Source organism: Hemiscyllium ocellatum, chromosome 23 (assembly GCF_020745735.1).
Source record: "Hemiscyllium ocellatum isolate sHemOce1 chromosome 23, sHemOce1.pat.X.cur, whole genome shotgun sequence".
NCBI classification, from domain to species: domain Eukaryota; kingdom Metazoa; phylum Chordata; class Chondrichthyes; order Orectolobiformes; family Hemiscylliidae; genus Hemiscyllium; species Hemiscyllium ocellatum.
Window position 1 is genome coordinate 18164805 of NC_083423.1, and position 22829 is coordinate 18187633.

The 22829-nt window shown below is 41.0% G+C and overlaps 1 protein-coding gene across 1 annotated transcript; it reads right to left on the bottom strand.

Annotated features, from left to right (window-relative positions):
* Positions 1–228: 228 nt before the first annotated feature.
* LOC132826863 (legumain-like) lies at positions 229–16882 on the bottom strand. The gene is made up of 5 exons (XM_060843121.1): positions 16752–16882; positions 14171–14321; positions 13702–13872; positions 6417–6484; positions 229–2049 (listed from the first exon to the last, which is right to left on the bottom strand). The coding sequence occupies exons 2-5, from the start codon at positions 14285–14287 to the stop codon at positions 2004–2006; spliced, it is 402 nt and encodes a 133-aa protein (XP_060699104.1). The 5' UTR covers positions 14288–14321; positions 16752–16882; the 3' UTR covers positions 229–2003.
* Positions 16883–22829: the final 5947 nt, after the last annotated feature.

Below are 22829 nucleotides of genomic sequence, written 5' to 3' on the forward strand. Positions count from 1 at the left end.
ATTAAGTTAAGGAAAAGCTGGACTTTAGTTAAGCATTAACCCATAAAACTCTCATTCTCACCTGCTCGCAGAGCTGACCAAAACAGGGAAATTTAAGTTCAACAGAAAATGGTTCTAATAATCCCTGAGAAGTTTAAGGGTCATCTTAGCCTCAGCGTTGAGACATATTAACACATGCCTCCACTGCTAACGTACATGGGGAAGGAAAGAGATAACAAGCAAACTCAATTGGAATAATACCCAAGTTGTTTAATTAAAACAAAATTAGTATTAGCAAATACATTTAAAACATTTTTCATAACCCAGTGATATCAAAGTGCTTCGCAGCCAAATAATTACTTTAAAAGTGCAATTACTATAGGAAATGAAGAGAAAAAGTTTAGTAAAAAATATTTTTTTGTATATCTTCATAACTGTTACAGATGGTTTCAAAATATTATTGATGTTTCCAAACAAAAGCGTATTTTCTAACATAACTCAGGAGCTTCATAGTATGACCTAAAACAAGAATTCTATAGGTACCAAAAGTTCAGGGACAAGAACTGAAGGCATTCCAAGGGGACATGACTTACCCTTCAAATAAGTGGAAGGTATCAAGTAGTAAACAAACAGTTTGATTTGGACAATATGCTGCAGGCTGGAAATAAGAATGACTAAAGTAGATGAAACTGGGCAGTTTTGAGACCAGGTGATATTTAATTCAAGCTTCGCCTGCATCTGTTGAGAAAGGAAATTGAAGGCTAAAGTGATATTAATGACACTTGTTTGTTTTTAAATTGCTGCAGGAAGTCTCTAAAGGAAATCAACATTTTAAAATGTGGGGACTTTGACACAATGTGGGACAGAGATTCTTGATGGTCCAATTAGATGTGGACTCTGGATGGAATAAATTTAAAGGACTGAATGGCCTTTATTCATTCAGTATTTTTGTTGTATAATCTGATAAATAGGAAGGTGATGTTGACAATCCAGTGGGATCTCTAAAACCAAGTGAAAAGAATAGATTTACAGATCTGAACCAAAACATTCAAGTGGAGGATCTGTGAACTAAACCAGGCAAAATGTCTACTGCAGTAAAAAGTTCAAATATCAAGAGACTCAATTAAAATGTTACAGAGCCCAATTCATGAAGATAGACTCTCCAATCATAGAGAAGCCTAGACAAACCTGTGTTCATTCAGTATTGATGAAACAAATAAAGGAATTGATAGAAATTAGTTCAAGAGGAAATGGATATATCTTGGAAAGTTAAAATCACAGAATATGGTGAAATTAATCAAACAGTAAATCGACATTTGACCTCATTCCTGAAAGTGCTAGTATTTTTAAAGTGACACATTCTTCACGTAAGTGATTTTTGCTGAAAAACTTCCTTTTGTTTGCAGATGGACTACAGAATGATATCACTCATTTCATCAAACGCTTCACACAGTAAACATTTCCTCCACCCTCCCAAAGCAACAAGTTGATCCTCTAAATAAAGATAATGCCCCAGTAACAATAGCAGTAACAATTGTACGTAAAACCAAGTGGTCCTGACTAGTGCACCTATCATGTAACCATGTTATTTATCCTTGTGGGATCACCAATACAGGATCTGTCCTGCAAACCACAGTATACAATGAGCATGGCCTAGAGGCAAACAGTCTATCCTTTTGTATACCTCAAGGCTTCAAAATTTGACAAGCATGTGCGTATTACATTAACAAAGCATGTTATATAACAGAATTTACTTTATGAATGCTAAGTAGTTATATTTTCAGTGCATGATATATATAAAATGTAAAAGGGTTCTTTATGGTTTGATTTTGTATCAGGTGACTTGCTGGTCAGTACTGACCCCACATCCAGTTATTCTAAATAATTCGGCTGAAACAGCAGCATGAGAGACAGAAGCCAGCAGCTTCAAACTTTTTGATTCCATTTGCAAGAGATAAAACAAGAGAGGGAGATGCTTGCCTCCATTAAATGGAGGTGATGGTGGTGGTGGTGGTGGTGGTGTGTCACTTCTTCAGCTTCTTGCTCACTTGGTCGATTGCTTCTTTGATTCTGTTCAAAGACAAAGTGATTACAACAGCTCATTGACCAAGACAAAACACAGAAGAGATATCTAAAAGTAATATTTATTCTGCAGAAAATGCTGGACTTGCTTAGCAAATCTGGCAGCATCTGTGGAGAAGAGATTCAGAGTTAATGCTTCAGATTGATGAACTTTCAGAGTTTTTTTTAGATTAGACTTAGTGTGGAAACAGGCCCTTCAGCCCAACAAGTCCACACCGACCCGAAGAAGCGCAACCCACCCATACCCCTACATTTACCCCTTACCTAACACTATGGGCAATTTAGCTTGGCCAATTCACCTGACCCGCACATCTTTGGACTGTGGGAGGAAACCGGAGCACCCGGAGGAAACCCACGCAGACACGGGGAGAACGTGCAAACTCCACACAGTCAGTCGCCTGAGTCGAGAATTGAACCCGGGTCTACAGGCGCTGTGAGGCAGCAGTGCTAACCACTGTGCCACCGTGCCGCCCTTTAGTTCTGACTAAAGATTATTGAACTGAAATATTTACTCAGTTTCTCTCTCTACAGACGCTGCTTTAACTGCTACTCTAGTACTTGCTCTTTTATTTCAGGTTTCTGTGTAATTTGGCTTTTGGTTTATTCTGTAAGTGGGTGTACCACTGAAGTCCAGATAGGGATGAACTTTGACAACAAATCAGATAATTTGATGGACCTGGTACTTTGAGACAAATGATTCAGTGAGCCACCAATTTTCAAAAAGCTTTATCAGATTCAAGCTGATAACTTCTGCACTTCTCAATGCCTTAAATTTGTTGTGCAAATCCTATACAGCATTTTGTAGTGACATCTGGTAATATTTCAACAATTAATACACTGACAGGATTTGCAATTTGGCCAGCCAGAATCAACAACTAAAAAGAGGTGTTAACTTTGGGGACAACTGGCCATGCTTAGGTTTCCCTGCTTGACGGCCAAGTTTGTCATTTGTTATACTCAAAGTTGATAGCTTGTTTCCCAGTTTCTGGGTAAGTAAATAATTTTGCAATAACTGAGGTAATAGATTTTCATTCAACAGGGATATTATTGTCAGAATTGGAAATATCTGCACTTAGCACTTGTCACGATTACACCTTCTCGGCATTTATACAATTGAATTTACCCCATTTATTTTAGGAGAAAAGCTTCAGGACAATTTAATTGTATAAACTTTATATGGAATACACTGCACAGCAACAGGCATTTCACTAATCTATATGTAAATCTGAGATAAATACAGAAAATACTGGAGTAGCCGATAGTGTGTCATCTGTGGTGACAGAATCTAGTCAATGTATCAGAGTCAATGCACCTTCATCAGGACCCTGAAAGGTCATTAATCTGAAGGGTTAGCTCTGAATCTCTCTTCACAGATGTTTATTATCTACATGAGTCTCCTTTCATTTCTCTTGAAAACAAGAAGCTGCCTTAGTTTTTCAGCTTTGCCTTTGGTTCCTTTTGCTCTCATGTGATCCTCAGTTTGTTTTTGAAAGTACCTAAGTTATTTGCCTCAACCACAGTTGTCTTAAGAAAATTAGCATTCCAATCACTGACTGAAGTTTCTAATTTTTCAATTGGATTCATTAGTAACCATCAAGTGATTGTTACATTTATCCTTCTAGTCTATTCATAATTTTAGAAAACATGATCAAGTCTCCTCTTTTCTTAGGAAAAAAGCTCAAACCTGTTATCTTTGTCACAGTTATGATCATTTAGTTCTGGTGCCACTCTTGTACATCTTTTTATCATAAGGAAACCAGGAAAATTAAAGTACCCAAAGTGTGGCCCAACCAGGGTCTGATACAAATTTAGCATAACTTCACTATTTCATTCATCCATCTCAGACACTGAAACAGTCCTTATTTTTGTTTTTAAGAAAGAATTTAACATCACCTCTTAGCATTCAATGACATTACCATTTCTGAATCTCCCAGTATCAACATACTGGGAATTACAATTGACCAGAAACTGAGTTAGACTGGCAATATAAATACGACTAACCATATAAACATATGAATCCCACACAACTAACTTGGCTTCTGACTCCTATTCACCAATAACAAGGCATAAATCAGGAGTGTGATGGAATACTGACCACTTTCCTGGATAAGAGCAGCTCCAACAACATTCAAGAAGCTTGACATGATCCATTATAAAGCAGCCCACTTGATTGGCACCACATCCACAAATATAGGATTAAAGACAGGATTCTTGGCAGTGTGGAGGAACAGAGGGATCTGGGTGTGCAAGTACATAGATCCCTCAAAGTTGCTACCCAAGTAGATAGGGTTGTTAAGAAAGCATATGGTGTTTTGGCTTTCATTAATAGGGGGACTGAGTTTAAGAGCCACGAGGTTTTGCTGCAACTCTACAAGTCCCTGGTGAGACCACACTTGGAATATTGTGTACAGTTCTGGTCGCCCTACTACAGGAAAGATAGAGGCTTTGGAGAGGGTGCAAAGAAGGTTTGCCAGGATGCTGCCTGGATTGGAGGGCTTGCCTTATGAAGAAAGGTTGAATAAGCTCAGACTTTTCTCTCTGGACAGGAGGAGGAAGAGAGGAGACCTGATCGAGGTGTACAACATAATGAGAGGAATAGACAGAGTCAACAACCAGAGACTTTTCCCCAGGGCAAGATGGACTGGTACGAGAAGTCATAGTTTGAAGATATTAGGAGGAAGGTATAAAGGAGATGTCAGAGGTAGGTTCTTTATGCAGAGAGTTGTGAATGCATGGAATGCGTTGCCAGCTGTGGTGGTGGAAGCAGAGTCACTGGGGACATTTAAGTGACTGCCGGACATGGATAGCAGTGAGTTGAGGGGTGTGTATGTTAAGTTACTAAATTTTACATTAGGATTAAATCTTGGCACAACATCGTGGGCCAAAGGGTTTGTTCTGTGCTGTACTTTTCTATGTTTTAAACATTCTCCTCCTCCACCTCAGATGCTCAGTCTCACACTGTGTACAATCTACATGATGAACTACAGAAATACTCCATGGCTCCTTAGATATCATCTTCCAAACACACAAATCTACCATCTAGGAGGGCAAGGGCAATAGGTACATGGGGCCATCACCACCTGCAAGGTCCCCTCTAAGTTACAATCATCCAGACTTAGAAATATATAGTCATTCCTTCAGTGATACTTGGAAACCACACACCACCCCACTGGTATTACAGGTCTACCTACTGCAAATTAACTGCTGTAGTTCAAGAACACAGCTCACTATCATCTTCTGAAAGGTGACCTTATAGAGGGCTATAAAATCATAAGAGGCATGGACAGGCCCAAGGTCTTTGTTCTAGGGTCGGAGGTCCAAAACTAGAGATCATGGGTTTAAAGTGAGTCGGGAAAGATTTAAAAATGACCTCTTGGGGATCATCTTCATGCAGAGGATGGTAGTGTATGGAACAAACTGCCAGAGGAAATGATGGAGGTGGGTACAATTACAGCATTCAAAAGGCATCTGGATGAGTATACGAATAGGAAGGGTTTAGAGGGATACAGGGCGAATGCTGGCAAATAGGACTTGGTCAGATTGGGATATCCGGTCGGCGTGAATGAGTTGGACTGAAGGATCTGTTTCTGTGCTGTATGACTATGATTCTATGGCAAATAGGACAGTGATAAAACAATGGCTCATCCAGCAATGGCTCCACATCCCACTAATGAATTTTTAAAAATCTCTGAAGGTATATTTGAGTTTTGTTGACATTTTAATTGTTTTGCTGACCTGCGATGCTGCTTTAATCATTTATTTACATTTATCCATTGATCTTTTTGCTTTTCTACATCTTTTTCTATATCTTGCTTTGTATTTTATGAGGTGTAATTTATATTTCTCTTTGCCAACTAAAATATTACCTTATTTATGTTTAAATTTATTTGTCACTAATCGTCCACTCTATTTTCACCCTTCTTTTTGTATTATGTTGCATTGTTTCTCAATATTTCTTAACATCAGATCTTTCACTAGACATGGTGGGCGGCACGGTGGCACAGTGGTTAGCACTGCTGCCTCACAGCGCCTGAAGACCCGGGTTCAATTCCCGACTCAGGCAACTGACTGTGTGGAGTTTGCATGTTCTCCCCGTGTCTGCGTGGGTTTCCTCCGGGTGCTCCGGTTTCCTCCCACAGTCCAAAGATGTGTGGGTCAGGTGAATTGGCCATGCTAAATTGCCCGTAGTGTTAGGTAAGGGGTAATGTAGGGGTATGGGTGGGTTTCGCTTCGGCGGGTCGGTGTGGACTTGTTGGGCCGAAGGGCCTGTTTCCACACTGTAAGTCTAATCTAATCTAAGTCTAATCTAATCTTAACTTAATATCCAAGTATGCAGTTGTTGAGTAATACTGTACCGTGTCAGTGGGACCCGCTCTTCGCATAAATTGACAAAGGCACTCAGCTGGTGACGAGCATATTCATACTGCAACAACAGAACCACAGATAAACAATTCTACATGGTATCAACATTAGTTACAATAATGAGATGCTCTAAAATGATAAAGGAATTGAATACAAAAACAGAAATTGCTGCAAAAACTCAACAGGACTGGCAGCATCTGTGGGAAGAAAGCAGAGTTAATGTTTTGAGTCTGGTGACTCTTCATCAGAACTGTTAGCAGCTAGGAAAGGTGGTACTTATGCTGAAATTAAAGTTGGGGGGCCAAGAGAAGAGGCCAAGCAATACATCTTATTTTACGCTTGAAAACCCTGCAGCCTCTAGGACTCAACATTGAGTTCAATAAGTTGAGAGATTGATTCCATCCTTCCATATTTTCTTTTACTTACTCCACACCTGATCCTGTTATAACATGGGTTGCTTTTAGCACAGTCACCTATTCACATTTACTCCTAGGCCCATTATCACATTATATGGGTTGTATTCAGTACAGCTTACATAGTATCTCCTACTTTTAGTTCTTATTATCGCTTATCTTTTCTTCTATCTTGGCCTGCTATCCATAATCTCCTGGTTAACCTATCCCTTTCATATCTCTCTCTGGACTCCAACCCTCCATATCCCCCACCCAACTTCAGTATCAATGCCACTTTTTCCTAGCCGTCATCAGTTCTGATGAAGAGTCACCAGACTGGAAACATTAAGTCTGCCTTCTTCCCACAGATGCTGAGAGACCTGCTGAGTTTCACCAGCAATGTGTTTTTGTTTCAGATCTCCAACATTTACAGTTCTTTGTTTTACTTTAATGAATTGAGTAAATGGTAAACTTTGTACTTTTTTTGCTAACTATTTCCATTTACAAAACCCTTGTAAACAAAAAAAAAAATTTTCCAAACCAAATTGGAATGATAAACATAGATGCACCAACAGGCAAAAAGGAGAGAAACTGGAAGGCTGTTTATAGGATTCCATGGAGATCAGCATTCAATTCTTTGTCTTTCGTGGAATGCATCGATGATTTGGACTTAAATGTGATGGAATGACGAAGAGGTTTGCATGATACAAACTTTAGCCCTGTGATTGATAGTGATTCTGTTGACTGTATGGAGAGATCAATAGATTGATCATTTGGGAAGAAAAGTGATAAATTTAAATCAGTCTTGAGAAGAATTAAGTAATACATTTGAAGACAGCAAGACACAGGATAGGATTTCGGACAGAAATGCAGACTCATTGATCCCTTAGAAAAGCAGAAAAGATAAGTAATATGATTAAGGCAACATACAATTGACTTGCATTTTGTCTTTGTTGATAAAGGGAAAGTTATGCTTTGGATGGTATGAAACACAAGGTAAATAACGTGGAACTCAGTACTGACCAGAATAGTCTGCATTTAATGCCATACTTTATTAAGCTAACTGATCTCAGAGGGTTAGAGAAAGAAAAAATTCGATTTGAGTGCACTCTCCTACTCTTGGTCCAGTGACCCTGATTTAAAAGTGAATTTGAAGAAAAGGGGGACCAGAGAGGCAAGCAACAAAATTAACTAAAAAGAAAATCATACAAAAATACAGATCCCAACAACTGGCAAAAACAGAAGGAACAAAGGGTGAAAAAAAATAGTAAGAAAGAGCTACAAAAAGATAGTACAAAGAAATTAAGAGATTCAAAAATCTCAATATTTTAATAATTCAATGGATAACAATAAGGAAATAGCACACTGTTCAATAATTACTTTGTGTCAATGTTTACAGGAGAGGAATTAGTCAGCTGGCCAAATTAATTGTTAATGAGTAAGGGACAGGGACTCAACAAAATTGACCTAAAAAGAAAATAATGGCAGGAAATGGTAACAAATCCTCACGGCCAAATGGCTTCTCTCTCAGGTGTTATGATTAGAACACACAGAAGGTTATTAATCTGAAAACTTAACCCCATTTTTCTCTCCCCTCAGATGGTTCCTGTTGAGTTTTTCCAGCATTGTCAATATTTTGCTTTTAAATAATCCCTCAAAGTGCTACTGATTTAGGAGACACACCTACAGACTGGAAACTGCACATGATACTCCAAAGAGTATCCACAGTCCAGATAGACAGCTCATTAAAATGTCAACAGCAGAAAATAATCAAGTAGGCTAGACTACTTGTCCTTCTGTATCGAGGAATGAAATACAAAAAAAGGAGATGCCATGCTTCAGCTATACAAAAACCTGGTTAGAAGACACTGGTAGTTCAGTGAGCAGTTCTGGCTACCATACCTTATTAGGATACAGTAGCCTTGGAAGAAGTGGAATGTAGATTTACCAGAATGATTCTAAAATGGTGGACTGAGAGTAGCAGATGCTCAAGGAAGAAAACAGCACAGGAACAGGCCATTTGACCCTCCAAGCTCGCATTGGCACACCCTGTCCTTCCATTCTAAAGATATCTTCATTTACAGGATCAGCATCCCTCTATTCCCTTCCTATTCGTGAATTTGCCAAGACGTTTCCGGAATGCTGCTATTGTGTCTGCTTCCACCACCTGCTCTGGCAGCGTGTTCCAAACACTCACCATTCTTTGTGGGAAAACTTGCTTTGCACATCTTTTTTAACACCCCCCCAGCACCTCCCCCCAACCCCCAAGCCCACACTCTGGTCCTGTGTCCCTACTAATTGACCCTTGCACTCTGGGAAAAAGCCTCATACTTTCCACTTTATCCATGCTATTAACAATCTTATCAACTTCTTTCAGGTCACCCCTCAGATCCTTCTGTGTTCCAGTGAAAACAAACCCAGTCTATCCAACCTTTCTTCATAGCTAAAATTTCCCATGCCAGGCAACATCCAGATAAACTGTTTCTGTATCATCTCCAAAGCATCCACATCCTTCTGGTAGTGTGGTGACCAGAAATGTGTGCAATATTCCAAGTGTGGCCTAACTAAAGTTCCATAAAGTTGCAGCATAACTTGCTTATCCTTACATACAATGCCATTTCCAATGAAGGCAAGCATGCCATAGGCCTTTTTGTGACCTTACTGCCACCTTCAGTGATCTGTGGACCAGCACATCCAGATCCCTCTACATATCAACACTCCCAAGGGTTCTGCCATTCACTGCATAATTTCCATCTGTACCTGACATTCCAAAATGCATCATCTCACATTTGTTTGGATTAAACTCCAACTGCGATTTTTCTGCCCATGTCTCCAATTGATCCATATCCTGCTGTATCCTCTGACAATTCTCCTCACTGTTTGCAACTCCATCAATCTTTGTATCATCCATAAACATACTAATTAGACCAGTCACATTTTCCCAAATCATTTATGTAGGCTATGAACAGCAGAGGTCCCAGCACTGATCCCTATGGAACACCAGTAGTCGCAACTCTCCATTCTGGAAAGCATGCTTCCACTGCTACCCTCTGTCTCCTTTGATGAAACCTGTTCTGTATCAATCTTACCAGCTCACCTAATGCCATGTTACTTTACCTTTTGTACCAGTCTGCTACGAGGGACATTGTCAAAGTCTTTACCGAAATCCATGCAGACAACATCAATCTCTTTTCCCTCAATCATTTTCATTACCACCTCAAAAAAAAACTCAATCAAGTTAGTGAGACGTGACCTCGTCCAAACAAAACCTTGCCGTCCCTTGCTAATAAATCCATTTGCTTCTAAATGCGCCTAGGTCTTGTCCCTGAGAATCTTTTCCAATAATTTCCCTGCCACTGACATGAGGCTCACAATCCTGTAATTTCCTGGATTATCCCTGCTACCCTTCTTAAACAATAGGATAACATTGGCTATTCTCCAGTCCTGTGGGACCTCACCTGTGGCTAAAGAGGATATAAAGGTGTCTGTCAACGCTTCAGCAATGTGTTCTCTTGCCTCCCTCAATATTCTGGGATAGATCCCATCGGGACCCAGGAACTTATCTTGAATCATAGAAATCCGACAGTGTGGAAACAGATCACTTGGCCCAACAAATCCACACCGACCCTCCAAAGAGTAACCCACCCAAACCCATTCCCCTATCCTATTGCTCAAGATTTACTCCTGATTAATGGTCCTATCTTATACATCCCTGAACACGGTGGGCAATTTAGCATGGCCAATTCACCTCAACTGCACATCTTTGCATTATGGGAGGAAACTGGAGCACCCAGAGGAAACCCACGCTGACCCAGGGAGAATGTGCAAATTCTACACAGACTGTCGTCCAATGCTGGAATCGAATCCAGGTCAGAGGCAGCTGTGTTAACCACTGAACTACATTAATATTTTTTAAGACACACAACACTTTCTTTTTAAAAGAAACTTGATGCTCCTGAGATTCAGACTTATTTCTAGATTTAGAACATTAAACACAGAACGTTACAGCGCAGTACAGGCCCTTCAGTCCTTGATGTTGCGCCGACCTTAGAAATTAATCTGATGCCCATCTAACCTACACCATTCAATTATTACCCGCATATCTGTCCAATGCCCATTTAAATACTCTTAACGTCGGCAAGTCTACTACTGTTGCATGTAGGCCATTCCACACCCCTACTATTTTGAGTAAACAAACTACCCCTAATATCTGTCCTAAATCTATCACCCCTCAATTTAAAGCTATGTCCCCTTATGTTAGCCTTCACCATCCAAGGAAAAAGGCTCTCACTGTCCACTCTATCTAACCCCCTGATTACCTTTATGTCTCGATTAAGTCACCTCTCAACCACCTTCTCTCCAATGAAAACTGCCTCAGTGCCCTTATAAGACCTTCTTTCCATACCAGGCAACATCCTAGTAAATCTCCTCTGAATCCTTTCCAAAGCTTCCACATCGTCCCTATAATGCGGTGACCAGAACTGTCCATAATATTTCAGGAGCAGCCTTACCAGTGTCTTGTACAGCTGAATTATGACCTTGTGGCTCCGAAACTCAATCCCCCTACCAATAAACGGCAATGTGCCTTCTTAACGATCCTATCAACCTGGGTGGCAACTTTGAGGGATTTATGCACCTGGACACAGATCTCTGTTCATCTACACTGCCAAGACTTTTACCATTAGCCCAGTACTTTGCATTCCTGTTACTTCATCCGAAGTGAACTACCTCCATTTGCCACCTCTCAGCCCAGCTCTGCATCTATGTCCCTCTGTAACCCACAATATCCTTTGGCACTATCCACAACTCTTCCTACCATCTTCTACGTCCACCTCCAGATCAATTATAAAAATGAGTAACAGCAGTAGCCCCAAACAAATCCTTGCAGCATACCACTGGTAACTGAGCTCCAGGCTGAACGTTTCCCATCAACCACTGTCTTCTTTCATCTAGCCAATTTCTGATTCAAACTGCTAAATCACCTTCAATCCCAAAACTTCAGTTTGTGCAATAGCCTACCATGTGGAACCTTATCAAGTACCTTACTGAAGTCCACGTACATCATATCAACCACCCGAACTTCATCCACCTATTTTGTCACCTTCTCGAAGAACTCAGTAAGGTTAGCGAGGCATGACCTAACCGTCATTTATCTCTAATCAAATTATTCCTTTCCAGATGATTATAAATCCTCTCTTATTACCGTTGCCAACATTTGTAACATCGATAGTCACAGGTGAGGTGCCGGAAGACTGGAGGTTGGCTGATGTGGTGCCACTGTTTAAAAAAGGTGGTAATCACAAGCCAGAGAACTACAGACCGGTGAGCCTGACTTCGGTGGTGGACAAGTTGTTGGAGGGAATCCTGAAGGACTGGATGTACATGTATTTGGAAAGACAAGGACTGATTAGAGATAGTCAACATGGCTGTATGGGTAGGAAATCATATCTCACAAACTTGATTGAGTTTTTTGAAGGAGTAACAAAGAGGATTGATGAGGGCAGAGTGGTGGATGTGATCTATATGAACTTCAGTAAGGCATTCGACAACTTTCCTCATGGGAGACTGGTTAGCAAGGTTAGATCTCATGAAATACAGGGAGAACTAGCCATTTGGATATAGAACTGGCTCAAAGGTAGAAGACAAGAGGGTGGTGGTGGAGGGTTGTTTTTCAGACTGGAGCCCTGTGACCAGTAGAGTGCCACAAGGACCAATGCTGGGTCCTCTACTTTTCATGATTTATATAAATGATTTGGACGTGAGCATAAGAGGTATAGTTAGTAGGTTTGAGATGACACCAAAATTGGAGGTGCAGCAGACAGCGAAGGAGGTTGCCTCAGAATACAACGGGATCTTGATCAGATGGGCCAATGGGCTGAGAAGTGGCAGATGGAGTTTAATTTAGATAAACGTGAGGTGCTGCACTTTGGGAAAGCAAATCTTAGCAGGACTTATACACTTAATGGTAAGGTCCTGGGGAGTGTTGCTGAACAAAGAGACTTTGGAGTGCAGATTCATAGCTCCTTGAAAGTGGAGTCGCAGGTAGATAGGATAGTGAAGGTGGTGTTTGGTATATTTTTCTTTATTGGTCAGAGTATTGAGTACAGGAGTCGGGAGGTCATGTTGCAGCTGTATAGGACATTGGTTAGGGCACTGTTGGAATATTAAGTGCAATTCTGGTTTTCTTCCTATCGGAAAGATGTTGTGAAACTTGAAAGGTTCAGAAAAGACTGTCAAGGACATTGCCAGGGTACCAACTCATACTGCAAGTTCACCCATCTTACTCTGGATGCTCCTGGCATTGAAGTACACACATTTTAAACCAACTTGATTGCCGGTGCTCTCTCCCGATCTTGTAAATCTATCCCTGATCTCACTACCCTGAACCTCCTGTACATTGTAACTACAATTCAGGTTCCCATCCCCTTGCTGCATTAGTTTAAAGACATTTCTTTTAGATTTCTTACAGGTTTTAAAAGAAATGTTTACAGGGATATGGACCAAGCACAGGCAGGTAGCACTAGTTTAGGATTATGGTTGGCATGGACTGGTTAAACCAAAATGAGGCAAAATTATTTCTGCTCATTGGGGAACATAGGACCATGGAGCAAGGTCAAAAAAGAAAAGCCAACTTTTACAGGTGTGAAATTAAGACATACATCTACACTCAAAATATGGTAGAACTTTGGAACTGGTAATTGCTGAGTCAATTGTTGATTTTAAATTTGTTCAGGGATATGGAGCAATGGTGGTCAAATGGAGTTAAGCCACAGATCAGTCTAGATCTTACTAAGTGACTGAACAGACTTGAGGGACTCATGACTGTGTTCTATTCGCAGGTTGGTTTTCTTCTGGTCAGTCACTAAATTCCAGTGACACCGCATACCTCCTGCTTGTGCCAGTCAAAGCACTCAACTCGGAAATATTCCACTGCAGCATGATAGTTTTCCTTCTCCGTGAGGTGCTGTTTAGTTGCAAGGATACGTTCAGCTTGTTCCTCAGAGTCTGCAGCCAGTTTAACGATCTCCTGTACTGTCTGGCGGATCAATTCCCTTGTCTGTAATGTAATAAATTTGTTAGTTACACCTCAACCACCTCAGAAGGGATTGACTGTGACTAAATCTACCATTTTACTCTCCTTTCAACCAAAACAACCATGTAAACTGCTGAGGGCTCAGGGGATTGTCTGGTGTTAGCAACTTCATACTGCAAAGTAGGTCGGCATCAACAACCCACAGCCAGGTAGTTCCCAGTTCTATCACTACCCAATCCGTCACCAAATAATAATATTCAGTCACTTGTTGCAAAGAGAGTAAATGAGTACCAGAAGGGGAAGATCCCACTTGTTCAGTTACCTCAAGGAGCTTGTCCAATTCTTTCTGAAGCTTCGCTGTCTCCTCAGGGTTCTTGGCAGCTTTGATCCGATTCTGAAGGATAGCAACAGGCACATCACACTGTGCCAAAGCCTCCATTCTGGCAATTGACACACTGGATATCCACCAGAACCTGTGGGACAATCAATCAATCACTAGATGACCCTCAACTTCCACAAGATGATATAGGGCTCACCAATCCAAGAGGAAAGCCCAAGGAGTCTCAACAATTATCCAGCCGGCTTTTGAACATGATGGTAATTAAGACAAGATACTCAATGCAAAGACCCTAATCAGAACTGGGTCAAAGGGTAGCAGAGATTAACTTGTAACCTTTTGTAATTTTCAATGTCTATAGTAGAATTTTGTCATATTAAATAGTTTTTTTAAAGAAAAAGATTGTGAATACATTGAATATAACTTGGAACCAGGCTTAGTCACTGGCTCCCACACTGTGCACACAGGCTAGTGAGAACATTGACAATGCTTAAAGAAAGGGGTGGATTTATGCAGAATCTCCCTCAACCTCAGTATATTTCAAAGTATTTTAGAATTCAGTAAGTATTTTTTGAAGTGTAGTTTTTGTTGTGGGAAACAGCAGGCAATTTGCACACAGATAATCAACAGCAAACTCTTTTGGTGATGATGATTTACGGATAAATATTAATGGGGACACAAGATGCCACTGGTAAGGCTGGAAAGCACCACTTCAAACAGATACTAATGCACAGATGTTGAACTGATTAAGTGAAATATTCTGACACTTTGGGATCTGGCTGGTGACCAGAGAAAAAAGCAAAATTGAAGGCTGAACATTTACAGATTGTAACTACAGATCACCAAAGAAAATATTTAAAATTATGACAATGTGTGACAATCATGCAATGGGCAGCACAGTGGTTAGCACTGCTGCCTCACAGCACCAGTTCCCACCTCAGGCAACTGCCTGTGTGGAGATTGCACATTCTCCCCGTGTCTGCGTGGGTTTCCTCCAGGTGCTCCGGTTTCCTCCCACAGTCCAAAAATGTGCAGGTCAAGTGAAGAGGTAAGTGTAGGGGAATGGTTGCGCTTCAGCAGTTCGGTGTGGACTTGTTGGGCTGAAGAGCTTGTTTCCACACTAAGTAATCTAATCTAATCTCATATGTCTAAACACAAAATAACAGTAAGGTCACAGGCATAATGTTACTATCTCTAAAGGGAGAATTCAAACCACGATCCCTCTGAGGATGAGTCACTGGACTTAAAACAATTCTGATTTCTTTCCATAGATGCTGCCACACCTGTTGAGCTTTTCCAGCAACTTCTGTTTTTCTTGTCCTTGATCCCTTTGTCTCTGTTAGAAACCAGACACCCACCACTTCATCATATGTCATCACTAGGATATCAGTCAAATGTCACAGTGAATGTGAAATGGGAACATTGCTATTCAATCCTGTCTGTCCCATTTGAATTCTACTGATCACTAGCAGCATCAATATAGCTAAATCAGACAATCATTTAACTTTATGTAAAGTATCTCAACAGTTTGTTTACTTAGCATTTTTGAACTCAAATATATATCGCACTGTGTAGTTGACTTTAATACATAGGTGCTAAGAGGATGTCTTCCCTTTATGGAAGAGTCAAGGACCAAAGGTCATAATCCTAGAGTAAGAGTCCATTCATTTAAGGCAGCGATGAGAAGGAATGATAGAATTCCTACAGTATCAAAACAGGCTATTTGACCCAACAAGTCCACACCGACCGTCTGAAGAGTATCCCACCCAGACCCATTCCCCTACCCTATTACTCAAGAGATTTTCCATGACTAATGCACCTAACCTACAAATCCCTGAACATTACGGACAATTTAGCATGGCCAATTCACCTGACCTGTAATCATTAAGATTGTGGAGGAATCACAGCCACCCAAGGCTGGAATCAAAGCCAGGTTCCTGGCACTGACAGGCAACAGTGCTAACCACTGAGCCATCATGCTTCCCCATGGAATTATCTATCACAGTGGGCTGAGGGAGTGCCATTCTATATACTGAAAGTGTGATAGGCAAGTTTTTAATCAGTAAAAGAATCATGATTTATAAGGTAATGGTAGGAAGGTTCAGTCGAGGATTCTCAGATCAGCTCTGATCTGTCTGAATGACGGGCCGAATGGCCTGCTTCAGCTTAAGGCACTGTCTTTCAGGAACGTAGACAGGCAGGATTCTGGAAGAACACAGCAAGCCAGGCAGCACCAGGTGGAGAAGTCGACGTTTTGAGTGTAACCCTTTGGATTTCAGCATCTATAGTTTTTTTTGGTCTATAACCAAGTCTTTCACTGATAGTAAGGGGCGCCACGTCGAGTCATAATTTTAAAACCAAGCTTGATAAATGCTCTATAGACTAAAGGTATCCGGGCATCTGAGGTAAAGGTAGTTTCAGTATGCGAAGTTAAATCGCAGATCAGCCACTGAGTGCAGGCAGGGAGTAACCTTCCTGTTCCCATCTTGTGCAGCAATGTTCCAAACTCCACCCTCCACACTCAGGCAAATCCTTTTATATTATCCAACCTGAAAGTCCACCTTACCTCTGGATAAACAATCTACTTTCAGCTTCTGTAATTTTGCAAACTCACGCAACCAAAGGGAAGTTGCAGGCTCCGGTGAAACTCTCTATACTCCACCTTCCCAGGACAGCAGCCCGTGACAAACAGGTGACCATCCCAAACCCACAATGCACCACGCACAAGGCGGAGATAGACCACTTTACCCGTGACGTCATCGTGCGGGGCGGTCGCCGCCATTTTCGATCCCATGACTGTTCCGGGGTCTTCAATAAGAGAACATACCATCACTGAAGTGGATGTGGAATCCAAATATATTGACTTATTTACGAATAATTGTAACTACAAAATGTTGCATTTTAGATGTGCACCATATGTAATAATTTTTACGTAACAAGACCTATTTTTATATGAGCAATTCCATTATTGAAATGAAAAATAGGATACTTTGTGAAATATTTCACTTTTACTTTTATTTAAGTCAACAAACCATGATAAACCATATTGAAGTTCTCACCAAGTCAATTTCGAGTAGAAAGGTTGACATAAAAATAGCGACAGGAATGTGTTTGGAAGTTGTTAAATACGGACACAGGTTCCTTTTAGTTCAAATTAAAACACATCAACTAAATTTAAAGAAGGCAGTAAATCCAAATAATGGAACAGATTCACAGCATCATAGGATCTCTACAGTGTGGACAAAGGCCATTCAGCCAATTCACATCAACCCTTCAAAAAGCATCCCATCCAGACCCAAACCCCTTACCCTATCCCTGCATCTCCCATGATTAATCCACGAACCTGCACATTTTCAGACTGTGTGAGGAATGCCACACAGACATGAGATAATGTAAACTCCACATGGACAGTCACCCAAGGGTGGAATTGAACCCCAGTCCCTGGCAGTTTGAGGCAGCAGTGCCAACTACTGAGCTACTATGCCATCTCAAATCATGAATGACTAAAATGTGTAGAATGATTCTATTAAGCTATAAACAATGTTGGGATGAGGTGGGTTGCAGTTAAACCTGTATTTATCCACACTGGAAGTAATAACAAAATTTACATGGTCATGGCAATTGGACAGGTTAACTACTATCAGCAGGAAGAGAACTTGAAAATGACTACTTCAAAGCCACAATTTGCCAAGTGGCAGGTATGCATCAATACCTTCCCTGCTATTGGGAAAATACCAATAGAGACAAGTTCGAGAAAGACACGATGCCTTCCTTCCCATCCAACCTCATTTTAAGCTTCCCCACTTCCTACCTGCCAACCCAATCCAATTCCAATTCTATGGGAGAAACAACACCTAATGGAATTAGGCTTTAGTTTCTGATAGTTTGTTGGTCTAGGACTGCCCTCTTGGAAATGTGAAATAAGGAGCACCTCCACTGTGCAACCTCCCCCCCCCCCCCCCCCCCCAAACCATACCTGTACCCCATTAACTGCACACTTATTCAGTGGCACGGTGAGCATGTAGGATTCAAGTCCTACCTGTTCCAGAGGTATGTCACTAACATAGCTGAACAGGTTAATTAAAGATACCAATAATGGCCTGGTGATGTCCAAAACTCTCACGGAAATGGAGGAGTAGCTGACAAAAAAGCACTTAAACTCTGAGTCATCCTGAGGCAGTGAGGAAAACCTCAGTTCCACTTGTTTTCCACATTTTCTAAATGTTCTCCTTTATTACATTTAGCCTAATTTTTTTGTGTTGACTGGTAATATGGCCTGTGCCATCTTTGAGGCATAGTTTCCCAAAGATTGAAAGCCAGTCTATTATACTTCGTTAATTCAACCATTGTCTCTTTAATTGGGTTGTATGATCCATGACTTTTTCATTATCTGAGAAATAGCTAATGTTCTTCAGTGGTTTTTGAGTTGCTGATAAAAGTTTATGAGCCTGATCTGCAAAATGGTTTCCACATAAACTGAAAAAAAAGTTTTTGTTGTCAAAAAATCCTGATATAACCTCTTCATAACCCTTTAACCCATTACTAATTTAAAAATCTGTTTCTTTCTTCCTTAAATTTATTTGTTATCCATTCACAGGGTAGAGAATGGCATAGATTCAGAACCATTTGAGATATGTAATTCCTCCCTATCTGTTTTATATTTGCTAAACCTTAGTCTAAAGCCATGATTTCTCATTCTAGATTGCTTCAGAAAGGGAAACATCCACTCTACGCTGACATTGTCAAGATCTTTTAATATCTTATACACCCCAATTAGATCTCCTCTTACTTTTTTAACTCGAGCAAGTATAGTCCCAGATTGCCTCATGAGACTAACCTTTCACCTCTGGAATTAATGTAGTGAACATTCACTGAACTGCCTCCACTGCAATTTCATGCTTCCTCAAATAAGGGGACCAAACCTGTGGACGTTACTCCAGATGCATTCTCACCAATGCTTAAAACAATTGCAACAACATTTCTCTACTTTCATACGCTATTCCTTTAGCAAGGTGGGCTCTTCCTTCCATCCAGAAATGTTAAAACACCAAATGAGGGGGATCCAAGATGGCGGCGACCCAGCAAGACTGAGTCCACAGTGCTCTACCCAAAACTTGGGAAAAGTGGGCTATCCACCCCCACCACACTCACTAAACCATTTATAATAGTTGTTAACCTTAAATAGTTACCTATTAGTACATTTAAATAGTCTAATACTAGCTGGAAAATGAGTAAAGGGAAGGGAACAGGCGGCTCTAAGAAAGCAGGGACCCCTCCGCCACCCTCTCCCTCTTCAGCTGCAACAAAGGTGTCTTCAGCTACTTCAGGAGATTTACCAATGAAGATGAGCTTTGAGGAGATGTTTGCCAGGTGGGAGGCGAAGATTGATGCTTTTATCGATGAGTCTCGGCAGAGCAGAGAAGCACTATCAGCCGAGCTGCAGAAGCAGGGCAGAGACATTCAGGAATTGGAGTGCCGAGTCAGAGAGGTGGAGTCGAAGGCCGCAGCCTCAGAGACTGGGATAAAATCAACAGCCGACCACATCCGTTTTCTCGAGAATCGAGTCCAGAACCTAGAAAACCACATTGATGACCTTGAAAATCGATGTCGTAGAAAAAATATTCGGTTGTTGGGCCTGCCCGAGCAGGAAGAGGGAGGTCAGCTGACAGCATTCTTAGAGCATTGGCTGCCACAACTTTTAAATCTGCATAATGGATCAGGCCAGGTAAGGGTAGAATGGGCCTACCGGGTCACAGTACGTGGGCCCGGCTCAACCCAGCGCCCACGCCCGGTCCTGTTCCAGCTGCAGAGCTATAGGGAGAGGCAGATGCTCCTGGAAGCCTCAAGAAATCTGGGAAAAGATCCCCAAGCTATGACCCACAAAGGATCCAGGATCATGCTGTTCCAGGACTTCTCCCCAGCTTTGGTCCGAAAGAGGAAGGCATTCGATGAGGCGAAGAAGCGTTTAAGGGACTTAAATATCCAGTACTCCTTACGATATCCAGCGACGCTACGCCTTAGCCACGAAGGATCCATATATAACTTCGGATCACCAGAGAAGGCTAAGGAATTCTTGGACTCTCTTAAATAAACTGTAAGAGATTGTGGACGTTGGTCTGCCTTTCCCATTATTTTGGTTTACATCCCTTCAACTTTTCTTATCTTTCCCCCTATGTGTGTATGTGTATATATATATATATATATATAGGGGTGTTTGGTTAATGTTGATGGGGAGAGGTGGTTACCTTATTCTATTTTACTTCTGTTTTTAGGAGCGGGGTTGTTTTTCTTTCCCCTGTTATTTTGTGGTATTATATTTAAGTATTACATGTTGAGATTGTAATCTTATAGTTATATATGGTATTAATATTCCCAAATATATTTAGATGTGGGTGTGGGTGGGGGTGGGGTGTTCACTGTTAACTCTAGCTTTATATTATATTTGAATTCTCCTCATTTTATTGAGGAACACCTGGGTCAAGGGTGGGGCACTGGTTGGAAGAGGGTAAGATGGACTGTGGGAGAGGAAGTGACGCTCCCTGGGAACAAGGGAGAAAATCTCCAATTCGGAATGTTTTATATTTTTTATACTTAGAAAGAGTTTTTTGTTATATTGTTTTGAGTGTATCAGAGAGTCTTTACTTTTGTAAATCTTGTATGTTCCATGCTCGGGATGTTCTAGATAGGGTTTCCCCTCCCGAGGGGTCTCGGATCTGTCCAGATGATTATGGCTGAACAGTCGGTTAAGTGGTGCACCTGGAATGTCAGGGGGAGTAATTCGCCAGTTAAAAGGAAGAAAATATTATCAAATCTTAAGAAGGAGAGAGTTGATATAGCTCTCCTACAGGAGACACACCTGTCGGATAAAGAACACTTAAAATTACGACAGGGCGGATTTGATCAGGCCTTTTTTTCCTCTTTTAATTCAAAAAGCAGGGGAATCGTTATCCTTGTCCGGAAGAACTTCCCTTTGAAAATTCTAAATCAGATAAAAGACGAATCTGGACGATATATTTTGATTAAAGCCCTCATAAATGGAGAGGAATATGGGATCTTAAATGTATACTGCCCCCCGGCACACCCCTTTAAATTCATAACGGAAGCTTTTTCAAAACTGATGGCCTTTGGTGCCCGTCATACAATTATAGGGGGAGACTTTAATTGTATTATGGATCCGGAAAAGACAGGATTCCCAAGAGTGCTGCTGGAGTATCTCCCAGATCTAGACAACTGGCAGACCTGAATAAAGAATTAGGATTGGTAGATGTATGGAGATGTCTCCATCCACAGGGTAGAGATTTTTCTTTCTACTCTAATCCACATAAATGTCACACAAGAATTGATATGTTTTTTGCCCCATCGATTTTTCTAAACTCTATAGCAACCTGTAAAATAGGTACTATAGCAATCTCTGACCATGCCGCTGTATACATGGAAACTAAGGTAAAGAACAATGGGACATCTGCTCGGCATTGGCGTATGGACCCCTTCCTGATAAAAGATAGCAAATTTTTAAAGTACTTCTCCCACGAACTTAAAACTTTTTTAGAAATTAATACTGGTACGGCTAGCAATCCGTCAATGATGTGGGAGTCCATCAAAGCTTATGCACGAGGTTTGATCATCTCCTATTCAGTGACCCAGAGGAAAATGAAGGGAGAGCAACAGCGTCTGCTCGAAGCTCGCCTAAAAGCAGCCGAAACAGCATACGCTGATAGACCTTCCATCACAAAATTGCAGAGGATTACAGCTCTTAGGACAGCTTTAAACACCGCGCTTACTCAAACGGCTAAAAGGGAAATATTATTTGCGAAACAAAGATTATATGAATATGGCGACAAACCGGGTAGATACTTAGCATTTCTTGCAAAGAAAAAGAAAGCCCCTCAAACTATTCCGACCATCAAGGAAAGTACAGGTACCCTGACTCATGATCATAAAAAGATCAATGCGACCTTTAAAGAATTTTATTCTGAACTATATAGATCGCAGGATTGTGAAGATAGGATTAGGAGGATGCAGTCATTTTTAAAAAATTTGACCTTCCCGGGCCTGACTCCGGAACAGGTGTCGGCCCTAAATACCCCTTTAACAGTCCAAGAAATACTTGAGGCAATTAGGCAACTTCAGAGCGGAACAGCACCGGGCCCGGATGGTTTTCAAGCTGAATTCTATAAAGAATTTACAGGAATATTGGTTGACCCACTTATGGATATGTATAATTTTGCGCATAGTCAGGTCTGTCTCCCGCCCACGCTGAAAGAAGCAAATATTTCTCTTATCCTCAAAAAAGGAAAAGACCCAGAAGATTGTGCATCTTACAGACCAATATCCTTACTAAATGTAGACTTTAAAATTCTCTCAAAAATGTTAGCACTAAGACTAGAAAGGGTACTGCCATATATTATAAAGGAGGACCAGACGGGATTTATTAAGGGCCGCAGATCATCCAATAATATCAGAAGGGTCTTGAATATGATCCAAGCCTGTCATCAGGGAAAGATACCAGGAGTAGTAATTTCATTGGATGCGGAAAAGGCATTTGATAGGGTTGAATGGTCATATTTATTTTACACATTGGAAAGGTTTGGCATTGGACAGGTGTTTACCAAATGGGTTTCAACATTGTATAATGACCCCAAAG